At 40.8% G+C, this 16818-nt stretch overlaps 1 protein-coding gene across 1 annotated transcript in view; it reads left to right on the top strand.

The window, feature by feature from the left end:
• The first annotated feature begins 599 nt into the window (after nt 1–599).
• Nucleotides 600–16818, top strand: part of cacna1ba (calcium channel, voltage-dependent, N type, alpha 1B subunit, a) — a 518974-nt gene continuing 502755 nt past the window's right edge. Inside the window, exons 1-2 of the mRNA XM_067969602.1 lie at nt 600–728; nt 9140–9623. Coding sequence (XP_067825703.1) covers nt 9256–9623 — 368 coding nt within the window. The 5' untranslated portion in view covers nt 600–728; nt 9140–9255. The remainder of the gene's footprint in view (nt 729–9139; nt 9624–16818) is intronic.

Here is a 16818-nt window from a genome sequence, read left to right as displayed (position 1 = left end):
TGTGCGTGCGGAACGCTAGAGAAATGTAAAGTGTAAAAGCACAGGAAACCCACATGTGTATCATAAAAGGTCTTCTGTACCTGTGCCTCCTGATGTCAGTGGAGAGTCGCACAGAATCAGATTGGGAGACTAACGAACAGTATAAAATCTTTAGCTATATGAATGTTTAAAGCTTGAAAAAACAAAAATGCATCATCCAACAAAAAAAAGATTTTACAATTGACTTTATCCGGTAACTCGTTGATATTTTCATACCTATTCCGTGTATGTTAGGGGTACATGTCCATAAACTGACAACTAAGTAAATGAACATAACCTAAAGGATTATTCTCCTGAGCTACTTCGGATTCTTAAATAAAACGTGAATGCCCAGGCTATCGCGTGATTGTGATTAGCTTTTTTTCCCCCTCCAGCAAACATTGAATTTTAGTAAGTGCTTTTAGCATAAAGTTCACACAATGTTTGTACTTTGATAGCAGGAAGTGGGTTTTCCTTTTGAACTTGGAACGCACCAGTTTTTGACTTGCATTCCGTTAAGGGACACAAGGATTTAGTCCACGGGATAAAATCTATATTTTTCATATTCTGTTTGACGTAGACTCAATAGTACAAAGTTTATTTTCTCATTTTAAACAATACCAAGCCTTTCCAATAGAAACTGAATATGGCACAGGGAAGACACGTAGAAGATTCGGTCTGGGACGAGTGGATATCATCTGTTGTTTATGGTGAGTTGTGGATGAGGGTTTAGGATATAATTATGATAAATTATTCTGTGTATTTGAAAAGTTGGAATCGGTTTAATAGGTAAACAAGAACTGCCAACTGAACCTCTCACGTTTATTCGTACACAGGTTGACGTTTTTTGCTTCCAGCTTTAACTGTTGTAGGTGTGTCACCCTAAACTCCCCGAGATTTCTCCTGTACCATTTCAGTTGTTTGGCCCGCCAGTGTTTTCCATCACCTGACATTTCGCCTCTGGTTCATTGCTTGTTTTTTGTTCTCCATTTCAGTATCTCTCCCCTTTCAACTGCCCTCTATCTTTTTCCCCTCCAATGCCCTATTGTTCACCGGAATAAATATGCTGTACATTTACCCAGAGTGTATTCTCGTCATTACTGTTGAGAGATTATCAGCAACTTTTAATGAACGTCCCTTAAGGATACACGCCCAGTTCCTGGTACTGGAGTGTCAATTTGAGCAAACAGGACGTTGCTCATGAATGCAGGGCTGCTGATTGCAATAATTGGCAGGTTTTTAAGTGATATTTGGATGTAGTTGCGAGCTCTGGTTCTGGAATTAAGAACAGGCTTGCAGAAATCATGCCAACAACCTGTGTCCTGCACATTATTCACATGGGACTATTTGTTTTGTGATGTTTCCCATTCTCATTGATATATCGCAGTGCAGTTTATCACAGCCTTTCCATCTGCTCTGCTGTTTGCTGACACGCTCACAGATGCACGGAGATCATTTACAGACTTTATGAAAGTGACCAGTCCGAAGGTATTTCCCCACAAAGTGAGAAAATTCTTTCAAAGATAATTTCTAAAATAAATTTTGTCCCAAAGGGGGATCTTGTGGAAGTTTAACTGAAGGAAAATTGGGAACGAAAGTGTGGGACCGATTTAGGGACAAGAAAGGAGATCTTATTGTGGAGGCAGAAGGCATAGCTGAGGCACTAAATGAATAATTGCATCGGTCTTTACTAGAGAAGAGGATCTGCCGTTGTAGCAGTGAAGGCAGTAGTAGCTATATTGGACAGGATACAAATAGATAAAGAGGACGTACTTAAAAGATTGGCAGTATTCAAAGTAGAAAAGTCACCTAGTCCAGATGGGCACATCCTAGGTACTGACGGAAGTAAGGGTAGACATTGCAGAGGCTCGGGCCACAATCTTCCAATCCTCCTTAGATATGGGATGGTGCGGGAGGACTGGAGAATTGCAAATGTTACACCCCTGTTCAAAAAAGGGGAGGGGATAAACCTGACAATTACAGGCCAGTCAGCCAAACGACGGTGGTAGGGGCAACTTTTAGAGATAATCTGGGACAAAATAAATTGGTGCTTGGAAAAGTATGGGCTAATAAATGAAAGTCAGCACAGATTTGTTAAAAGAAAATCATGTTTGACTCACTTGATTGAGTTCTTTGATGAAATAACAAAGGTTTGATGAGGGTAGTGCAGTTGATGTGTACATGGACTTTAAAAAGGCATTTGATAAAGTACCACATAATAGACTTGTTAGGAAAATTAAAGCCCATGGAATTAAAGGGACAGTGACAGCATGGATACAAAATTGACTAACGGACAGAAAGCAGAGAATAATGGTGAATGGTTGTTTTTCAGACTGGAGGAAAGTACACAGTGGTGTTCCCCAGGGGTCAGTATTAGGACCACTGCTCTTTTTGACATATATTAATAACCTGGACTTGGGTTTACGGGGTATAATTTCAAAGTTTGTAGATGACACAAAACTCGGAAATGTAGTAAACAATGCGGAGGATAGTAACAGACTTCAGGAGGACAGGGACAGACTGGTGAAATGGGCAGACACATGGCAGATGAAATTTAATGCAGGGAAGTATGAAGTGATGCATTTTGGTAGGAAGAACGAGAGGTAATATAAACTAAATGGTACAATTTTAAAGGGGGTGCAGGAACAGAGAGAACTGGGGGTGCACATACACAAATCTATGAAGCTGGCAGATCAAGTTGAGAAGGCTATTTAAAAAAACATATGGGCTTTATTAATAAAGGCACAGAGTACAAAAGCAAGGAAGTTATGCTAAACCTTTATAAAACACTGGTTAGATGTCAGCTGGAGTATTGTGTTCAATTCTGGGCACTGCACTTTAGGAAGGCTGTCAAAGCCTTGTAGAGGGTGCAGAAGAGATTTACTAGAATGGTGCCAGGGATGAGGAACTTCAGTTATGTGGAGAGATTGGAGAAGCTGGAGTTATTCTTCTTAGAACAGAGAAGGTTCAGGGAAGATCTGAGAGAGGTGTTCAAAATCATGAATGGTTTTGACAGTGTAAATAAGGAGAAACTATTCCCATTGACAGAGGGGTCAGTAACCAAAAGACACAGATTTAAGGTGATCGGCAAAAGAGCCAGAAGGGACATGAGGAAACATTTTTTTAACGCAGCGAGTTGTAATGGCCTGGAATGCATTGCCTGAAAGGGTGTTGGAAGCAGATTCAAGAGTAACTTGCAAAAGGGAATTTGATATATACTTGAAGGGAAAAACTTTATAAGGGAATTGGACTCATTGGATAGCTCTTTCAAAGAGCCAGCACAGGCACAATGGGCCAAATGGCCTCCTTCTGTACTGTATCTACTATGATATGATACTATGAAAGGCGGCTCATGAAGTTATTGAACTGCCACATGAGCTTGGGTAGGTGAAACACAGCCGCTGTTGTGAACCCACAGCACAACCAATCCATTCTCGCTGTTGTTATTAATGGAAAGGCTGCACTGTTGCAGAAGTTGCTGCTATTCTGATGGTGATGTTGAAGGGCAGGAGAGTTCTGCAGTTGGATATCATGATGACTAAATACTTGGTATTTCTTCCCTTCTTATCTCATGTCTTTTGAAGTTTAAACCCGGATGAGATGGACAAGGCTGTTAAATAGTTCATTCAAGAAAGTGTGTAAGATCTTTTCAAGATAACTTCACAGGGCAAAACCTAGTGTGCACTTTGCACACACCACCAAACAGGCATGCAGAAATTATTAGCTGTAACTGACTATCAAATAACTAGAGAAAGGAGTCGGAAGGACAAGCAGCTTGAGTTTTGAGGTGACTTGTTGGCTGTCCTTTTCTTTGCACTAAGTATACAGTGCTCACTGATCTGGTTGCTAGAGTTGTGCTTGAGTTATCCAGCAGAGGGAGTTATCTGTACTTTTGATTGCACCACTTTAGTACAATCAGATATTTTGAATTGGGATATAACACTTGCTGTACTCGTACAGGTTATATATAATGGTACTCGAACCAATGGAGTATGTTGAGATAATTATTAACAGCTATACTGGATAACAAATTATTCCCTTTTTAATTAAGATTACTTTTGTAAAATTGTGATCTGCCAAAGAAATGTGTAGTAATAACAATGCACATTTGATTATGTCAAAACATTATATTGCAACCATGTGAAAGTCATATTTAGAATATTCTGAGCAATTTGGCACGCTACTGAGTGAAGGCGATTGCAGGCCTAAACAATGTGTACAAAACTGACAACTGTTAAGTGGAACGAGAGACTGACTTATTTTTTATCAGGGTACTAGATATGTGGAATAAACACCTTTGTAAATGTAGTTAATACATTGAGCTTCATTAAATGGAGTTGGGCAAATATTGGGATTAAAGATTGTAGGTACATATGTAGATGATATACCTCTCAAGAACTCTATGATTTCTAAGCCTGACTGAAGCACGGGAATGCCATCTATGGAATGTAACTGATTGTCATTCAATAATGGTGACTATTATCGTGATTTCACACTCTAAAGTTTAGCATTGGTGTGAAGCCAATACTGAGCTTGAAATGGTTTTAAAGCCTGATCTAATTCTGAAGGAGAAGCTTAGTGAATCTGCCTCTTCCAGAGTCTCTTTTTTAAAAAAGTTTATTCTTGGGATGTCGGCATCGCTGGAAAGGCTGGCATCCCTAGTTTTCCTTTTCGAAGGTGATGGTAGGCCTTCCTCTTGAGAGGTTTGATACAGCTGAGTGGCTTGCTAGGCCACTTAAGTGGGCAGTTAAGAATCAACCATGTTGGTGTGGGACCAGTCACATATAGGCCAGTCTGGGTAAGGCTGGCAGATTTCCTTCCCAAAAGGACACTTGTAAACCAGTTGTCTTTTTATGATAATCTGACAGCTTCATGGTAACTTTTATTAGTACCAGATGCTTTTTTAAAACTGAATTCAAATTCTGCCATGGTGAGATTTGAACTCGCATTCTCTGGATTATTAGTCCAAACCTCTTGGATTACGAGTCCAGTGACATAACCACTACACTATTGAACCCTGAAATGCTGACTCTGGATTGACGCTGCATTTACACTATAATTGTAGCATTGACGTGAAGTAAAATTCCTAAGACGAAAGCTATTGTACAAATACACACTTGGACATTCCAGAGCTTTTTCTTGATTATCTTTAAGGAGCAGAAAGGGTGAGTGAATCCACAAAGGGGAAGATTAGCTCCTAACTAACATGCAGAGGTAATTGTAAACAATTTTACAACACCAAGTTATAGTCCAGCAATTTTATTTTAACTTCACAAGCTTTCGGAGGCTTCCTCCTTCCTCAGGTAAATGTTCAGGAGCTCCTGAACATTTACCTGAGGAAGGAGGAAGCCTCCGAAAGCTTGTGAAGTTAAAATAAAATTGCTGGACTATAACTTGGTGTTGTAAAATTGTTTACAATTGTCAACCCCAGTCCATCACCGGCATCTCCACATCATAACATGCAGAGGGAGTAATAAGCCAAGTTGGGGTTTAGCAATCAAGGTGTTACTTTTAAGATTAAATTGAGGACAGAATATATAATAAAAAGTACTGAGAAATTGGATTTCAAGAGAATAGACTTTGAGAGGGTGAAACTCTGCATAAAAAGAAAAATGGTGGTAAGAGTTAATTAAAGAAAAGGCGGTAGAGGGAAAATGAGAAGTATTTTAGGAAGTTTTTTTACATTACAGAAGTAGTTTATCTAAAAAAAGAGTCAAGGAAAGAAGCAGTTTGAAAGTAAAACCAATGTGGATGACAAAGAAGTCACAAAGGCATTAAGGAGAAAAAACAAGGCTATAGAAAATTCTGACTTGGATTCAAAAATGAATCAAATTCACAGAAGATACCAATCTAGGAGGGGCAGTTGATTCTGAAGAGGCAGCTCAGGAAATATAAAATGTGTAAGTGGCAGAACATTGAAAGATGAAATTTAATGTGGACAAGTTAAAGTACTGCACATATACTCCAGAATGGTGTCAAAATAGCTAAGGGTGAAATTGGAAGAGGCTTACGGATCGTGGAAGATTCTGTTTAACATGACCAGCAACATGACATTGCAGACCAGCAATTAACAAAACAAATGGAATGCTGAACTTTATGGTACAAGTCAAAGAATGTCATGCTGAAGCTGTATGGTGCTCTGGGCAGACCACACCTGAAGTACTTTTTTAAAATTCGTTCATAGGATGTGGGCGTCGCTGGCGAGGCCGGCATTTGTTGCCCATCCCTAATTGCCCTCGAGAAGGTGGTGGTGAGCCGCCTTCTTGAACCGCTGCAGTCCGTGTGGTGAAGTTTCTCCCACAGTGCTGTTAGGAAGGGAGTTCCAGGATTTTGACCCAGCGACGATGAAGGAACGGCGATATATTTCCAAGTCGGGATGGTGTGTGACTTGAGGGGAACGTGCAGGTGGTGTTGTTCCCATGCGCCTGCTGCTCCTGTCCTTCTAGGTGGTAGAGGTCGCGGGTTTGGGAGGTGCTGTCGAAGAAGCCTTGGCGAGTTGCTGCAGTGCATCCTGTGGATGGTACACACTGCAGCCACTGTGCGCCGGTGGTGAAGGGAGTGAATGTTTAGGGTGGTGGATGGGGTGCCAATCAAGTGGGCTGCTTTGTCCTGGATGGTGTTGAGCTTTTTGAGTGTTGTTGGCACTGCACTCATCCAAACAAGTGGAGAGTATTCCATCACATTCCTGACTTGTGCCTTGCAGATGGTGGAAAGATGGTGTCTTGCTCTGGTCGCTGAGATGCAAAGATGACATTCTGGAAGCAGTTCAGAAAAGAGCCACAAGACTGTCTTAGTGCTGGATATATGAGTTATGAATGAAGACTTAAGAAACTTGGGCTTCTAAACCTTGAAAAGAGCTCTCTGAGGTGTGATTCTATAGAGCTTTATGATAGTAAACAGCATGGAGAGGGTAAATCAGATAATGACCTCAAACTAAATTACATGAGTAGGACAAGGTAACACAAGTTCAAATAGTGAAAAGCAAATGTAGGACTTGAGAGTATGTTGTTCTTTACACGGACTGATGAACACATTGAATGAATTTCTGGGTGGCATAGCAGAGGGGCATTCCTGGAAACGTTGAAGAAAAAAATAGAAGTTGCAATGGGTGGAATGTGGGGTGTGTGTTGATTTAGTGAACTAGGAATGGTCTTTCTCATCGGTGTTGATCTTGTGGTAGGCTAGCCCGGAATAAAGGTCTTTTCTGCCCAAAACATTACTGTTACTAGTTTGGAGAAATTTGAGCATTTTCTCTCTTTGAAAGATTTAACCTGTGTTTTCAGCTGGGAGAGGTTATGATTCAAGTACTGTGTAATTCTGCGGTCGTTGAGAATGCCCTTTATCATTCCATACCTTCTTAAGTTCTTATTGTAAGCTCTCTTCCTCCTCCATCAAATTTTCCTCTTCTCTGATTCATAAAGCTTGAAATTTTAAATACAGTCCCCACCCTTTTTTGCGGACGTTTTGGTGCTAACATGATTTGCCCGCTATACTTGTTGACCAGTTTATTCCCCTCCATCTGCAACGCTTATACGATATTCAGAAGAAAGAACTGAAATGTCAATGAAATAGATTTCATGTTAAAATGTTAACCGCTATGTATAATTTTTTTTATCAAGGTTTAGCTATTCCGTTGTAGAAGTGCGTAATGATTTTGGATATTTTAGAATATTTCTTCGGTAGGTATCGTTAGAAAACTGAAAAATAAATAAGTGAAGTACATGTGTAACGATAGGTGGTGGTGGTCGTACTACAGAGGAGATGAAAGATTATCCATGGGCTACTTTGTACTTTGGATCTCACTGAGGTACGATTTACTTTGTTATTGCAGCCTGTGCTGAAAAGTGCAAGCTGTAACCTGACACCAGTTACTGGTCATGTATACAAGGTAATTGCATCTTAACGAGGTGTGAACCATATGAGTGAACACCTGTTTCTGTCCGAAATACTCTAAGCGCTTTCCACGCTGTAAGCGGCAACTTTGTAACTGACTATAATGGAAAATGGTTCGTGCTTTTTGGCCGATTTTTAAAAAAAAACTCCAGGCCTGTCCACCTTTCCTCACTGCTACATTGGTCGAAAATAACTGAGTAGTCCAGGAGTTAGCAATTATAGTATGCTATGGATGGTGAATTAATCAAACGTTAAACATCACGTCCATATCCTCTACAGACTGGTACAACAAACCTACCCAATGCTACCTAGGACCAGCAAAGTATAATAAAGGTATTATAAGATAGTAGTATTATACTTTTATCTCTATCTCTATACAATTTTAGCCATGATGTGGAGATGCCGGTGATGGACTGGGGTGGACAAATGTAAGGAATCTTACAACACCAGGTTATAGTCCAACTGTTTTATTTGAAAATCACAAGCTTTCGGAGGCTTTCTCCTTCATCAGGTGAAGTGTGGGATTCCATGGAAGGTTACCACATTTATAGTCAGAGAACAATACCTGGTGATTACAGATAATCTTTCCAACTGCCCGTTGTCAAGGCAATCAAAGTGTTCAGACCGAGAGATGTTACCTACAGGACCACCGAATACACAAACGGCCAGAACAAAAGACAGAGAGAGAGAGAGAAACATCCGCCACCAGCGAAAAAAAGTTAGCTGTTTTTATACAACAGGTCATTCTCTGTCTTTCTCTTCCTTTCGGATGTTTCTCTCTCTCTCTCTGTCTTTTGTTCTGGCCGTTTGTATATTCGGTGGTCCTGTAGGTAACATCTCTCTGTCTGGACACTTTGATTGATTGTCTTGACAACGGGCAGTTGGAAAGATTATCTGTAATCACCAGGTATTGTTCTGACTATAAATGCGGTAACCTTCCATGGAATCCCACACTTGCTCACCTGACGAAGGAGAAAGCCTCCGAAAGCTTGTGATTTTCAAATAAAACAGTTGGACTATAACCTGGTGTTGTAAGATTCCTTACATTTATACAATTTTAACCTGCATTAGAAGTTTAATGATTTGCAGCACTTGGTGAAAAAACTGCCTAATAATTTTTTTAAATTCTGAGAGCTTTACGGACCCAGTTGTATTTGTGAAGACTTTACTTTGTGTTGATCAACTATAAGATGATGTATATTAACACATGCCTCTTCTTGCTGTTCAGCTCTGCGCCACTTTGGACTGAATACCTGGAACATGCTGTGAAGGGGCACTGCACCTGGTCATTCCTGGTCTCGTACAGCATCCAATCAAGCTGAAAGGCTGAAGGGTGATGTAGAAATGACTGCAGCTCTGGATGCAAAGGAGCCATGTGCCTCTTCTGAGCCTACGACTTACTATCATGCCATTTATGAGCTGCAGGAGAGGGAAGAGAATATAAACCCAGATACTTCATTTAGTTCAGATGAATGCAACATGAGCTGCCACGAGCCAGTTGATCGAGAGCTCCAGGACTTGGATCAGAATTCAAGGAACAGGAAAGGGATTGTGCAACAAAACAGCGTAATCAGAACACATGAAATATACAAACATGACCTACCCCGAAGCAGTTACCAAAAACCCTTTCTCCAGCACAAGAACTTTCATCAGTCTCAACAAAGCAAAATGTACAAACACCACAGACCCAGGCAGAAGAATCCAAGACTGGGGTAAGCGAGAAAGAAACAGTTAGGTTATGTGGTTTTCCCACACTCCAGCTGTAGTTGTGCCCATGATTCATTAATAAAACAAGATTCTGCTTTTATTTTAAAGTTCTACACTATCAAAATTTGCCAGCTTCTTTCATTGGTTTATTGTTTGAATGAGAACTCTTAAAGGAGTATTGTCACCCTATGAGTGATTTATGAGATCATGTCAGTTTATTAAATAGCTTGCTCAGAAAATTTGGGGGTTTGCTTTCCTGCAAATGCTAACGTTAGCAAAATAACCGTGTGAGTATATAGCCGTTATGCTCATGATGACATTTTCACTAACAATGAACAGGAGAGAATATACCGCCAGTATCTCATTGTCATTACTGGCCTCTGACATAGTTAGAAACATAGAAAATAGGAGCAAGAGTAGGCCATTCGGCCCTTCGGGCCTGCTCCGCCATTCAAAATGATCATGGTTGATTGTCTAACTCAGTGCCTTTTTTCCCCCATATCCCTTGATCCCTTTAGCATTAAGAAATATATCTATCTCCTTCTTGAATACATCTAATGACTTGGCCTCCACTGCCTTCTGTGGTAGAGAATTCCATAGGTTTACCATTCTCTGAGTGAAGAAATTTCTCCTCATATCGGTTCTAAATGGCAAACCCCGTATCCTGAGACTGTGACCCCTGGTTCTGGACTCCCCAGCCATCAGGAACATCCTCCCTGCGTCTAGTCTGTCTAGTCCTGTTAGAATTTTATATGTTTCGATGAGATCACCGCTCATTCTTCTAAACTCTAGTGAATATAGGCCTAGTCGACCCAATCTCTCCTCATACGTCAGTCCTGCCATCCCAGGAATTAGTCTGGTAAACCTTCGTTGCACTCCCTCCATGGCAAGGACATCCTTCCTCAGATAAGGAGACCAAAACTGCACATAATACTCCAGATGTGGGCTAACACGAGCAAGCACAGTGGAGTTTTTACTGAGGATATTTAATATTTTGAAGAAACCTTTTGGCAATTGATTTTTTTCCTGATCAGTCTACTTCAGTTTCACTTAAATTTTTGTTTTATTTCTGAGAAAAGTTTCTTTTTAACTGTCTCAAAACAAAAAATTACAATTAAAAGTAGATCTTGATGATCATGATCCATTACACTTTGTAATCTAATTCCTGAAGAATTACAATTTCATAATTTCCAGTAGATCAGGATTAGGGGTTGCTGTAGAAATAAAATACAAAATATATTTGTAATTTGAGGAGTGTTCGATATGGAGTGCACTCAATAAAGGAACAATTGGGTTGGTGAGAAAATTGCTGTTTTTAAAAAAATTGTTGCACACTTCTACAGATGTTAAGAATGAATCATATCAGGATACAAACCCATTGCTAACTTTTCATTTACATTGACAGCAATCTTTGAGACATTAATCAGAGTTAAGAACATAAGAAATAGGATCAGCTCTCGAGCCTGCTCTGCCATTCAAGAAGATCATGACTGATCTTCGACCTCAACTCCACTTTCACGCCTGATCCCCATATCCCTTGATTCACTTAGAGTCCAAAAATCTATCGAGCTCAGCCTTGAATATATTCTACGACTCAGCATCCACAGCCCTCTGGGGTAGAGAATTCCAAAGATTCTTAATCCACTGAGTGAAGAAATTCCCCCCAGCTCAATCTTAATTGGCCAACCCCTTTTCCTGAGACAATGCCCCCTAGTTCCAGATTGCTGTCGATGCTGTGAAAATGTGGACTGTCAATGAGATTTTTACTTCATTATTTTAATTTCAATTTATACACTTTACATTGTGCCATGACCCAAGAGAGTACAAGGTATATTTTCGGTTACTTGACAAGTTCAGTACGCTTGAATGGTTTTACTTCCAGCTAGGGCTGGATCAGAGAATTAGTTGGAAACTGGGATTGTGCGGTCCCTGTGGGATGGGAGGGCAGGAGGGGGCTGAGTACTTCCATTCTTCAAGTGAATCTGTGTTCCCTTCAGTTGTGAGATTGGGCGTGGGAATTGTGTTGAGTATTGGGTGCAGTGTGCTAGCAAGAAAGACGTCTCATTTTCTAGCGTTTCTACAGCTTGAGCATTACTGGTTCCAAGTGGCAAATTTGAGTTCTTCAGAAGAACTTGTGGTACATTATGGGGTAGAGTTTCTGCTTTGGGTGCAATCAGCAAATTGGGCGCAAATTGCTCTGGTTAGCTAAAAGTTCAAGTTTCTGCTAAAATGTATTTGCATAATCACAAATGTAAAATCTTCCATGAACCAGCAGAATAGAACCTAATTATTATTTTTCTTTGCATTAAATAATATTCATTCATGTAAGAGTGGTAATCTGCTGCATGTTTATTAATATAGCTGATGGTCTTAACACAAAAAATAAGCATTTTTAATAAGTGTCTCGTCCTCCACCTGTGAGTAACCTGATTTTAAATCACTGAAAATGCCTTTTTAAAAAAAAGTGGTCTGAACCATTTAATAGTTTCATTGGTATACACTAGTCAGTTGCTGAGTAAATTAAATATGTTTTTAAAGTGCCTAATAGTGCCTGTGCGTCCAAGAAAACAAGCTCAATTTGAAGACCCTCTTTGAACTGGTGCAATCGGCAGAAACTCACCATCCTCATTATTTCAATTATGGGTGGGGCCGGCTTCGGGCACAATGATTTTTGAACTCGAGTTAAAGATCGCAGAAGCTCGATTTATGCTTGATGTAATTTATGGTTGATTTTCCGTGTTCTTTTGCACTGGTTTGGGCGGATTGCACTGATAAAACCAATGCAATCTAATGGAGAAACTATCCCATGATCTGTACTTCTGATTGTGTAGAACTTAAAGAACTAATCCATGCAACAAATAAGTGTAAGCTCCAGAAATGGCTCTGGATTGTAATTGCAAGAGCTATATTTAATACCTGGAAAAAAAATAAAATTACACCCTGCACTTGAGGTAACAACAACTTGTATTGATATCGTGCCTTTAACATAGAAAACGTCCCGAGGTGCTTCACAGATTAGACTTGAAAATGAAACCGAGCGTGGAAAATGGAAGAGAGAGAGGGAGAGAGTAGGAAATGGAGCGGAAGGCTAAGCTGGAGAGATGGGTTTAGAGGTTGACAGGTGAAGAGGTCTAGGGAAAGAAATTTCAGAATTCAGCTCTAATGGAATTGAATGCAAGGCATGAAATACTGTACCTTGACAGATAATGTGCAGAACAAGACTGGTATGTTTAGCATAAGCCCCGTTTCGCCTGCAGTTAAATTACCATGATCAATCTCTCCTGATATTCACGCTCCAAATTAATTACTTAGTGAACTATTAATGAGATTTTTTTGCTCTTGTGGGAATTTTTTGTAGTTTTTGTGTTCATATAAAAAGGAGTCCTGTCCTCCAGTAGAATTTGTTTTCGGGATGTGAATGATTCTGGTAAAGCCGCATTTATTGCCCATTCCTAAGCACAATCAACTGTAGTATGAATAATTGTAAAAGATCACTTGATATTATGCTCAGTGATAACCTGAAACCATTCGAAAATTATATCTGCAAAGGATATCTTTTCTTTTATAAAGCAGGGCTGCTTTTTGAGTTTGATTTTAGGTCAATGCTGCTGGCTTCCTCTGCTTGCTGTCTGTATGATACTTGACTGGGATCTGACTGAACAATTACATTGAAATGAATTTTTAAGAAAACTTTTTGCATTAAATATATACAGCATCCATCCTGTGAACCTTTGGCCTTTACATTAGCAAGAGACTCGGAAGAAAATTTGTTTCTACTGCGGGAATGATCCAGGTTTTAAAATGCTGAGCAGCATAGAAGATGCAAGGGGGTTATTTATCTTGGACTGTGAGAGCAGAACTAGAAGATACAAAATCAACAAGCCTCAAGATTAAACAGTAGAATATTTTTGCCCATCTAGTAGTGGATGCTTGGACCAGCCTGCGAGCTAAATGGTGTCTTGATCAACTATTTTTTTTTAAAAAGGTGGGTAAATATATCACTGAGAATAGAATTAAATTTGTGCGGATGCAGACAGTTGAGATAAACAAATACATGACGGTTCCTGGGACCATGGAGGTGTAAAATCATGAAAAGCAACTGATCAGCTTCAGAATGTTGCTTGAAAGAAAATAACTGAATAATTTTGAAAAGTTGAAAAAGGAGAATTAAAAGTTACTTAGTACAGACGAATCTGAGAAATGGAATGATTTTTTAATGAGAAGTTGAACAGGATGCTTCCTTCACACTGCTTTGGTCACACAATGAGATTCAAGCAGAAGCTGTCACTTGAGGCTGTCATCATTTGTGGGAAATTACAAAGACTGCTGGTTTTAATGACTCGTAATAGGGTTGTTTCAGGTTCACTGCAAAAAGCACCAGATACTGTATAGCCATTTGAAGCAGAATTGTTTCATGCATTAACATTGGGCCAGATTTTGCTGTAGGAGTGAATCTAACGGTGTCTGCCGTTAGTTAGACCTGCCCTCGCACATTTGGGTTTTAAAATTTTTTTTGGCGTGGCAAGTTGCTGAAAGTGCGAGCTGATAAGGGCACAGCGAGGGAAACAGGGCATCTGGGGCCTGAGTGAACAGGGCAAGTAACTGTGTATCTCGTTAACCACTCAGAATGTGAAATTGACAGCGCAAGGACTGAGGTGTAAATTAGAGTGCGTGAATTCAATGTCAAATCAGGCACAGAAAGAGAAGGAAAGATTAGATAGAGAGAAGAGACAAAGGAAAAATTGAAAAAAAATTAAATTTGACATTTTAAAAATCTCCAACAATTAAAACTTGAAGGAACGAGACCCCACACTTGTAATAGCATTTTCAGTGCCAGAAAGGTTGATTGGCAGTAATTAACAGTTACCATGTCATCAAAGGGGTACTTAGACTGGAATGGACCAGACTTAATTTTCTGTGGCGAGTTTAGTTCGTGTCTACTGCGCAAATACAGCAACTTCATGCCATTCAATGCATTTCAACGTTGAGGCAGATAGCGAGATACCGTTTTCGCAAAGCTACCAGAGGAGCGGTACAACTGGGACAGCAATTTTTGAGTTTAACGCGCATCTGCCCTTCGCCTGAAGTTGCTTTACCATTTGTGCATAAATAATGGCAAGCACCATTAGCCTCACCATTATTTTGACAGGAAAATCTGGGTCATTATCTCCTTATGTGGCGCGGTGTCAAATTTTGTTAATGCTCCTGTGAAGCGCCTTGAGATGCTTTACTAAGTTTAAGGCACTATATAAATGCAAGATGTTGTATTATTAGGTCCACTGAGGGCAAATGACTTATACTATGCTTAGGCTACGTAGAGCTTTGGTACATCCGCCCTTGGAGTATTGCGACCAGTTTTGGACCCTGCACTTGATGAAGGATATTGAGGCATTGGCGAGGATGCAGAATGGGTAACGGGATGATACAAAATCTGTGAGCTCTTAGTTGTGAGGATAGGCTGTGAGAGTTGCCGTTACTTACTTCGGTGAAGCACAGGCTGAGAGGGGATATGATTTTTTAAGAAGATGAAGGGATTGAATGCAATGTGGTGATTTGAAATGGAAGAGGTTGTGGGACTGGAAGCTCTGCCGACAGATACCAGATGGACAGAGTCATCGCCCTCTGGACCAAACGTACCCAACATATGGTGAGGGTGGGGTCACTACAGACTTTTAAAAGGAAACTCGAGTTCCTGAGAGGACATTGCCAGTTATAGGGAGTTTGTGGTTAGTTTAGATTGTGATGAGTCTCTCCTGGAGCCTTGGAGTGGGAGAGCAATTGTTTTTTCTGAGCTTTTCCTGAATTGACCACGTTTCTTTCTCTGTTCCAAGAGACAGCGTTACTCTGAGGTGGGACGGCAGCGTGCGAGGTTATACAGTACTGGATAGGTTGAGCTTAATGGGCTTGATGGTCTTTACTTGCCCTTTTTGTACATTTTGTATGTGCAGTCTGGGGCTTGTGTCTTGGCCCTGCCTGGTGTGTGGCTCAGAAATCACACAGTCAGCAGCTGAGCCCAGGGACAATTCCCAGTCTGCAATTCCCCAGTGGAGAACACATCTCTTCCCCTTTCTTCCTTGCTGCAATCTGTGCACGAATCAGAAAACACAGCTGGCTAATTTTCTATCCACGTTTATTTCCAGATGTTAAACTTCTCACATTTAAAGTTGTTGAAATAACGTGTCTCTGAATACATATGAAAAATGACAAATAGGCAAAGATCCTCTGGTCCATCCAGCCTGATCCACACAACTTCGATGCCTTGTATGTCAATATATAGATTCTTCACCCCATCTGAGACCGTAATCTCCTGGGAGAGGTGAGAAACCAAGTGAAAAATCCTGGTATAGGCATTCCATCTCAACTGCCAGGCCATCAATTAGCAGCTGCTGGGATTCAGATCCAGATCCTGACTGTTCAGTTTATTGTTTGGATCTAGTGCCTGTGAATAACACTCACTTTGATCTATTTGTCCTGGGAGCCAGAGTCTGTTCCGTTGCAGGGCCCACTTTTTTCACCCTGAGTAATAGTTGGACTGTGTCCAGCAGCGTGTGGAGGATTTCGGAATGAAAAAAGATTTTACTCTTCAAATGACTCGGCATTTTCCTGTCGGCTCCTGAAGTCAGACTTTTTTATTCGTTCATGGGATGTGGGCGTCGCTGGCAAGACCAGCATTTATTGCCCATCCCTAACTGTCCTTGAGAAGGTGATGGTGAGGCGCCTTCTTGAACCGCTGCAGTCTGTGTGGTGAAGGTTCTCCCACAATGCTGTTAGGTAGGGAGCTCCAGGATTTTGACCCACCGCGATGAAGGAACGGTGATATACTTCCAAGTCGGGATGGCGTGAGACTTGGAGGAGAACGTGCAGGTGGTGGTGTTCCCATTTGCTTGCTGTCCTTGTTCTTCTAGGTGGTAGAGGTCGCGGGTTTGGGAGATGCTGTCAAAGCCTTGGCGAATTGCTGCAGTGCATCTTGTAGATGGTACACACTGCAGCCACGGTGCGCCGGTGGTGGAGGGAGTGAATGTTGAGGGTGGTGGATGGGGTGCCAATCAAGCGGGCTGCTTTGTCCTGGATGGTGTCGAGTTTTGTGGGTGTTGTTGGAGCTGCACTCATCCAAGCAAGTGGAGAGTATTCCATCACACTCCTGACTTGTGCCTTGGAGATGGCGGAAAGGCTTTGGGGAGTCGGGAGGTGAGTAACTCG

Source organism: Heptranchias perlo, chromosome 31 (assembly GCF_035084215.1).
Source record: "Heptranchias perlo isolate sHepPer1 chromosome 31, sHepPer1.hap1, whole genome shotgun sequence".
Taxonomy (NCBI): domain Eukaryota; kingdom Metazoa; phylum Chordata; class Chondrichthyes; order Hexanchiformes; family Hexanchidae; genus Heptranchias; species Heptranchias perlo.
Note: the sequence above shows the minus strand (reverse complement) of the source record. Positions and strands in the feature narration are given on the sequence as shown.